Source organism: Phalaenopsis equestris, unplaced genomic scaffold (assembly GCF_001263595.1).
Source record: "Phalaenopsis equestris unplaced genomic scaffold, ASM126359v1 Scaffold000098, whole genome shotgun sequence".
Lineage (NCBI taxonomy): Eukaryota > Viridiplantae > Streptophyta > Magnoliopsida > Asparagales > Orchidaceae > Phalaenopsis > Phalaenopsis equestris.
In genome coordinates this window covers 196,427-204,451 of record NW_018164540.1, presented here as the reverse complement: position 1 = coordinate 204,451, position 8,025 = coordinate 196,427, and the positions used below count along the sequence as shown (strand labels likewise).

The 8,025-nt window shown below is 38.1% G+C and overlaps 1 protein-coding gene across 1 annotated transcript; it reads right to left on the bottom strand.

Moving 5' to 3' along the window:
* Positions 1-2,203: 2,203 nt before the first annotated feature.
* Positions 2,204-3,928, bottom strand: LOC110020495 (protein TIFY 10b-like). The gene is made up of 5 exons (XM_020718617.1): positions 3,688-3,928; positions 3,343-3,520; positions 3,014-3,237; positions 2,850-2,907; positions 2,204-2,746 (listed from the first exon to the last, which is right to left on the bottom strand). Exons 1-5 carry the CDS (start codon positions 3,818-3,820, stop codon positions 2,644-2,646), a joined length of 696 nt encoding a protein of 231 aa, XP_020574276.1. The 5' UTR covers positions 3,821-3,928; the 3' UTR covers positions 2,204-2,643.
* Between the last annotated feature and the right edge of the window lie 4,097 nt (positions 3,929-8,025).

Sequence of the window (8,025 nt, the reverse complement as noted above, 5' to 3'; positions counted from 1 at the left end):
AGTGGTGCAGGTGTAACTCCCAGGTATTTTTCTCCTAAGGGGCTGGATATTCGCCAAGGTGGAGATTTGTTATGGTATGGCTCATATACCATATTGGGACAGACGCTGGATCGAAGCGGAGCGGAGCGGAGCGTAGAATCTGTCCAAATTGGGAAGTTACGTGGGTTGGGGTGCGGGGGCAAAGCCCCGCGGTTTGGTACAGGGGTAATGTTGTAATTACATATTGTGCCTAGGTTTACTCCTGGGGTTATAAATAGGCCTGTTAGTAACCCCAGGAGGTATCCCTCTATTCTGTAACCCTTTTCTGATTATTGAAAGGAACTCGCCGCTCTGCTCCCGAGGACGTAGGCATCTTTGCCGAACCTCGTTAAATCTCTGTGTTCTTCTGGATTTGTGTCGATTACTGTTTTCTTCGCCCTAATTTTTCTCAACACTTTGCATGAACAAATTTTTGTTTTCGCAATTAATATAGCATCATGAATGTCATTCTTTTGCAGATAATAAGCCCCTCTATTTTATATTTCATGATGAACAAAATTTGATTCACACTGTATCAAAAATTTCAAAATAATATCAGCCAAAGCATGCCTACCCTAAGCACCAACCACCTTTTTTATGGAGTTAAGGAAGTCCAAAATATTTTTAAAATGTAAAAATAAGGCTAACATTGGACACCACATTCAAAAATTATTGAAAATGATCAAATGACGAAGAAGGAAGCATTTTGTCATAAGAAGAGAGAAAAATGTTCAACCAAGTGCAATTACAGAAGGCTCTATCAATTATGGTGTGAATCTCAATATCAATTTTATTATATGACTAAGTTAAAGAGAGACCTACGTTAAACAATCTTAATAATCAAATACTAAAAAAATTATTTATTGAATTATTTCATTTTTGCTAAAATAATAGGCTTTACCTCTAAGTTTCTCACAACAAAAAAGAATGCAATTAGAGCCTCTAAGAACTAATCATCTTTAGTTTACAGAAGAAAAAAACTCACACAAGACAACCCGAAATCTTAATGTGCAAATGACATCATTATTAGCATATATATAAGTTGGAATCTAATAAAGTTAATAAACATATCTACTATGGCATTAAATGAAGACAGAGCTTTCATCCTGAAAAATGATCCCTATTAGGTCCAAACCTTTTAGAGATAAGTGGTTATCAGAATAAATTGTTAGAGGGCTCACAGAGGACCTGTAAGTGAAATTTGGGGTATTTATAGGTTGAGGAAAGTGGTTCAAGTCAATTAGAATTAGGGGAGAGGATTGTGGCCAAGAGACAAGGAATTCAATACCAATATTAGTGTTAATTAATTCAAAGTAAGAGACTTGGTTACTGCAATTATTGTCGAATAAGCAAATAATCATATATAGTTCTATCTAAGAGAAGCGAAGAGGAATGAAGTGCCTTCTAAAAGTAGCTCGATGGCTACTTTTATCTCCATGAACCAAAGTGGAGGGTGAGATGCTTAATGAGACAAAAATGCTTAACATGTGTGAAAGAAGCACAAGGACATGTTATCACTTTCATTGAGAATATAATGAAGAAAAACTAAAGATTAAGTGATCGAAACTCTTCCCCTACAAAAGCGTACAGTCAAATTTCCCTAGATTGAGCTTGAGCTAGAGTTCACATTAAAGTCAAGCTCAAGTTGAAACATCTTAAATCTACTCAACATTAACCAAACTTGGCAAGTTTTGAACAACCATCCAACGTTAGCTAGTTTAGGTGTTCAACCTCATCAATTCAACAGGTGCGAACAAACCAGCTTACTTATACAACTTAACCTCCTAAATTCATCAAATGTTGGATAGAGCATTATTACACATCAAATTTAGACACACAATACACACATATATATATTCAATGTAGCACTTTGTGTAGTGTATCTTATAGCCCACCCAAACTTATAAATAGGATGGTCAATCCACAGGTTAGGGGGAACTTTCGAAACCACTCTACAATGAATAAAAAATTGAAGCTTCTTCAATTTATCATTTTATCTTTTTCTTTATCTCTGTTCCCAATTTTCTTTTCAAAATTGCTCCAACTTAGGTGGTGTAATTTCACTTGAAGCAACAAAAGGTAAGGCATAAATTTGTGATGGTTTAGGTTGTCAAAAGTTTTGGAATATCCACTCCACTCACCACTTTGGATAACTTCTCTTCATTTCAACAACATAGGCGAAAAATTATTAAAATTACCAAAGGATTAGGATGCAACCTTTGGACAAGTAACCAAAAGAGTACAAGCATCACAAAAAAACAACCGGAGCACAAGAAAATGAGAGGAAGACGCACCACCACATGAAGAAAACAAAGGGAATATGGAACCGTAAGAGAGTGTTTGGTAGCACTATTAACCGAATTTATTGCCGGATTAACAAATCCGGCCAAAAATATAAAATATGCAAGTTCCATGAATTTAAGAAATCTCGGATTAAGGGTCGAAATTTTGATTTTGATTCATCTTAAATCCGGATTTACGTGCAGCCAAACACCCCTGAGACGGCTTCCTCTAAACGATGATGTTCCAAAATCCAAATCAATAAACAAAATTACAATATTCTGATAAGAACAGTAGATAGTTTGAGAAAGCCAAACTACAAAAGCTTCTCAGCTGTCTAATTAGTTACAAAGCTAGCAAAGTTAGCTTCTGGCTCATCTCCTCCTTGGTAGCAACATCCTTGGAATCAGTTCTGCCGCTCAGTTGATAAGGCGACAGCGCACTAATCCTGAAAAAATTTCCAACAAAAATCTTACCAAATAAGCGTTCTTTTAAAGGAAAATTTAGTTTTTGCATGTATGCAAATGAACATACAGTCAAAAGTTCACTACCTCTCCTTTCTCTTCTGCAGAAAGCGGTGAAGTGATGCCTTCCTCGCAATAGGGAGATCTGTTTCCAACATATTGATAAGATAAAAAGCAAGGAATTCGGAGGCCAGGGAGAAATTTTTGCATGAAAAGATGCCAACTTGCAAAACCTGAATTCAATGGCTCACCAGAAAAATTGGGCTGAGCTCTGGCGGGGAAGTTGGCTGGCGCCGAGAGGCTAGGGAGACCCGTCGCCGGTGTAGACGGAGCCATGGCATTTGCAGATCCAGAAGTAAAGTTCTCCCCTTTGCTTGCAATCTGAATCAGATCCTTGGCTTTCTCAGCCGGGAAATTGTCGAACACACGCACCTTGCCGCCATAGAATATTGTGAGCTGAGCTTTCTCCGATTCCCTGCAAAACGACACCCCTCAGGCTCAGCAGAGTAAAGAAAAGATGATGGATTTCTCCAGCAAATCAATGAAAAATAAGTTGGATGGGCAGAAACCCAGGACATACTTGGCCTCTGCAGGCGGCAAGTTCAAACTGACACCTACTTGCTGAGGGAAGACCTCCATGGATCTCTCAGCGTTGAATGACAACGAATCCTTCTTCGTGCCCTCGCAGTCGTTGCCGGAGCCGTCAACCCCAGGAAGCAAGTTCATGGTCGTCGGCGAGTGGTAGGTTTCAGATTTCCCTAAAAAGTATCGATAAACAGAATCAAATCAATAAGCTTTCCCTCTTACAAACCGCAAAACAAGTTCTGAGATGCACAAGTTCCAACTTTTGAATTGAAATCATTAACAAACCAATTTCAAATCAGTTAAAACAGATCCAAACAAATAACTTTAAAAAAAAAAAAACCTAAATTAGAGGAATCAAGAGCGCGAGATGGCATGCCGATCCCCAAATCAGCGAAGCAGCCTTTCTCCTTGATGTAGTGGCTCAAGAGGCTGCAGGTGAGGGAAAACCCCGATTTCTCCGGCCTATTTGTCATTTCAACGACCGTCGCCGGCGGAGCAACTCGATTCACAGTTTAAATTCAAGATCCGATCGACTCTTTCTGCCTCGATTGATTGGTCTGTGCGTTTCTCTCTCGGGCTGAATGTATTTGAACAGTCCATCAATGGCTGGGAATTAGCGCACGTGATTCTCAAGAGAAAAGAAGGACAAATACTTTTTTTGAATTAAATTAATAATTAGCCTTGTTTCTTTTTTTCGGGAAAAAAAATTTTTGTTTTCTTTTTTTATTAAAAAAAGTAAAGGGAAATTAAGCACGTGGTGCAGGAATCGATCCATCATTCAATAAATAAATAAATAAATTGATCCATGCTTAGATTATAATATTGATGGATGCTTATGAATTTTATTTAAAATTTTAATTTGATCTTATTACTAAATAATATCATAATTTTACTAACCCAAAGAAATTGTGAAGAGTAAGAGAATGCATGATAGAGAAAATAAAATTCGTTTAATAAGTTCAAGAGAGTGCATGAGATGACAGAAAATATACACACTCTCTTATCTTAAGAAGTCATAATTGGGAACTATTAACTCTTCTCAGGATTTGTTATATGCAGATAAGAATTTGAAGTCTTCAATGCTAAAGAAAAAAAAACAATAGAATGAGTTATACATGTAATAGATATACTAAATAATACATAATGTGTGAGGCTTTAGCATATGTATGGCCTCAAATAAAAATAAATAAATGATCTTTAGGTTTAGGGTTCTGTCGCTAAGTCATCTCAGAGCATTGGTTGAGTGTCTTCTCAAGATTTAGTAGTGTACATCGAAAATGTGTCGACGATGATTCTGAGGAGACTTGACAGTACGAAAAAGAAGAGCACAATAAAAGAGATTCCAACAACAGAAGACCAAAAGTCTCACTTGTCTAATAGAGTGGAGTCGTCTGAGTCAACACAAGCAAGACCAAAGCTGACAGAGCTATGAAAGATGACCGAATGACCCTAATTCGAGTCGTTCGATCATAAAGGTTAAATATATTGAGCCTGTGATTCACCTACCCCACTTACCACGTCTCACCTACCTCTCTCCCACCTACCTCTCTCCACATATCTCTCTCCCGTTTTTTTAAATAGCCTCTTTTGACCTGTTATAAGAGCTAAGTCAAATCCTCTTGAGAGCTAAGAGAGAGAAAAGACGAGAGAAAGAGAAAGAAAGTTTTCTTGTAAACATAGAGGCACTCGACGGTGTAATTTCTCGAAGTAATAAAATTCTCTGTAGTTTCGTGGACGTAGGAAATTTAATCGAACCACGTAAATCTACGTGCTATTTTCTGGTTTGCAATTTTTCAATATGGTTTTTCACTTTATTGCTGTCGTTTTTCATAATAATTAGTATCAGAGCTGTGGTTTCAGATCGAAGGAAGAACAATGGGCGGCGACGAAGTGATGTCATCGGGGATCGAGAAATTTAATGACACAGATTTTGGTTACTGGATGATATGATAGAGGACTACTTCTATGGGAAGAAACTTCATCTGTCATTGCTGGGAAAGAAGCTGGAAAAGATGGACGAGACAGAATGGAATCTGTTGAATCGACAAGTTCTGGGGGTTATTTAATTGACCCTATCAAGATCTGTTGTCCACAACGTCATGAAGGAGAGGACTATTGCATATCTCACGACGGCTTTATCAGGTATGTATAAAAAGCCATCAACGAATAACAATATGCACTTGATGAAAAAGTTATTCAACTTGAAGATGATGGAATGTCTGTCTGTTGTTTAACACTTGAATGATTTCAATAACATCACAAATCAATTGTCGTGTGTTGAAATTGATTTCTATGATGAGATACATGTGCTGATATTATTGTTATCATTGCTAAATAGCTGAGAAGCCATGAGGATGATAGTTAGCAGTCCTGCAGGTAAATCCAAACTAAAATATGATGATATTCGTAATTTCATTATGACTTAAAAGGTGCGCTGAAAAGATTCTAGCTAGACATCGGGTTCTAGTTCGACACTGATTGTTGATTTTAGAGGGAGATCACCAAACATGAACTCTAATAGAAGAAGATCAAAACCAAAGTCTGGTCTGCATGCAACATGCTGGAATTGTGGCAAGGCTGACCACATAAAAAAGAACGACATGAATCCTAAGAAGAAGGAGAATGATGATGTTAATGTCGTAACTAAAGAAATATAAGATGCGTTATTGCTGGCAGTTCATAGCTCTATTGACGACTGGATACTGGATTCAGGGGCTTCCTTCCATACATCTTTCCACCGGAAGTTATTGTGAAACTATATTGCAGGTGACTTTGGGAAGACATATTTAACTGATGGAATAGCTCTAAACTTGGTGGGGATGGGATACGTTAATATTATACTCCCTAACAAGAGCAAATGGACTTCGCAAAATGTCAAGCACATTCCTGAGTTGAAGAAAAACCTCATTTCTTTTAGGCAACTCAATGAGGGTGGTCATTCAGTAATGTTCCCAAACAATAAGGAGCATTAATACTAGCTCAGTGTAAGAAAATTGACACACTATATATGACTACAGACTTACTCAACACTGTTGTTAATACAGTTGCAGAGAGCACAACAGATCTGCGGCACTGCAGACTTAGTCACATGAGCTAGAGCTATAAAGAGATCTTGCAAGATGATAATTCAAGCAAGTGGGAGCTGACCAAGAAGGAGGAGACAAATTTTCTGCCAGGGAATCAGACTTGGGAGCTTACAAAACTTCCACCAGTGAAGAAGGCATTGCACAACAAGCGGGTGTATCTGGTGAAGACTGCACTTGATGACAGTAAGAGGTACAAGTCTGGACTTGTTGACAAAGTCTTTCAGCTGAGGCAGGATATTGCCCATGCAGTGGGAGTTGTAAGCAGATTCATGAGTAACCCAGGAAAAAGCTTGGAGGTACAGGGCTATGTTGACGTTGATATGTCGACTAAGGGTGCTACTCTTGAGAAACTAAAGTTGTGGTCGACTTCAGTTTTTCTTCTAGCATGAAGACATGATTTGAGTTGCAAAGGTGGAGGATAACATATTTTAAGAAAAAGTACGGTACATCCAACAGAAGATGCAACCTGTAGGCGGTGCAGTCAGTGTCCCAGTTTCAGAGAGGAAGAATTGTTAAATATATGGAGCTTGTGACTTACCTAACTCACCTACCTCTCTCACACCTACCTTTCTCCACATATCTCTCTCCCATTTTCTTTAAATAGACTCTTTTGGTCTGTCATAAGAGTTAAGCCAAGTCCTCTTGAGAGCTAAGAGAAACAAAGGAAGAGAGAAAGAGAAGAGAAGTTTTCTTGTAAACATCGAGGCGTCTGACAGTGTAATTTCTTGAAGTAATAAAATTTTTGTAGCTCCGTGGACATAGACCAATTAGCCAAACTACGTAAATCTGTGTGTTATTTCCTGGTATGCAATTTTTCAATCCGATTTTTTCACTTTATTGCCATCATTTTTCATAACAATAAACACAACACAGATGTATCTTAGCCAAACGACATAAAGAACCCGACTTGAGAGAAGATCTAACCTCTCAATATCTCCAATCATACTAAGGATATCCAAAAGCTTCATATTTATCAACAAGAGTTAACATCCAGACTAACTCAACCGATTGAACCAATCGTGTTAACTCGAAGACAATTGAGCTTAATCGACCGACAATGCCGACTAAGACTACCCGATCGAAGAGGCCCTACCAAGTCGAAGTCATACAAGCTCAATCAAACAAGCCAGATAACAGCCGAGTGATATACTCATACCTGTAAAACAGCTAGAATACCATGTAGAACCCAGATTAAAGTAAGCATAGAAAATATAGCATCTTCATATTATACTATCTCCCTTATAAATTGGGAAATCATTTCATAAATAAGTCACAATGTATTACTGTTCAGTGCTCTCTCTCTCTCTCTTGCTGGCTCTCTCTCCACCTCCCCCACCTCCACACCTACCCCCACCCCCCGCTTTATTCTGCATTCCCTCGGTGTGAATCATGAAAAAATCATGATTCAACAAGTAGTTTATCTGGTCTAAATTTGTCTAGTGAGTCTTTAACATAACCGGGGATTTGGATTGATTGAAGGAATGCATTTGGCTCATGTGTGATGGCAAAACATCGCTCAGACAAGGAAAATTTTATAAAATATTGGTGAGACCTGAAATGTTTTATGGTGCAGAACGTTGGCTTATAAAAGA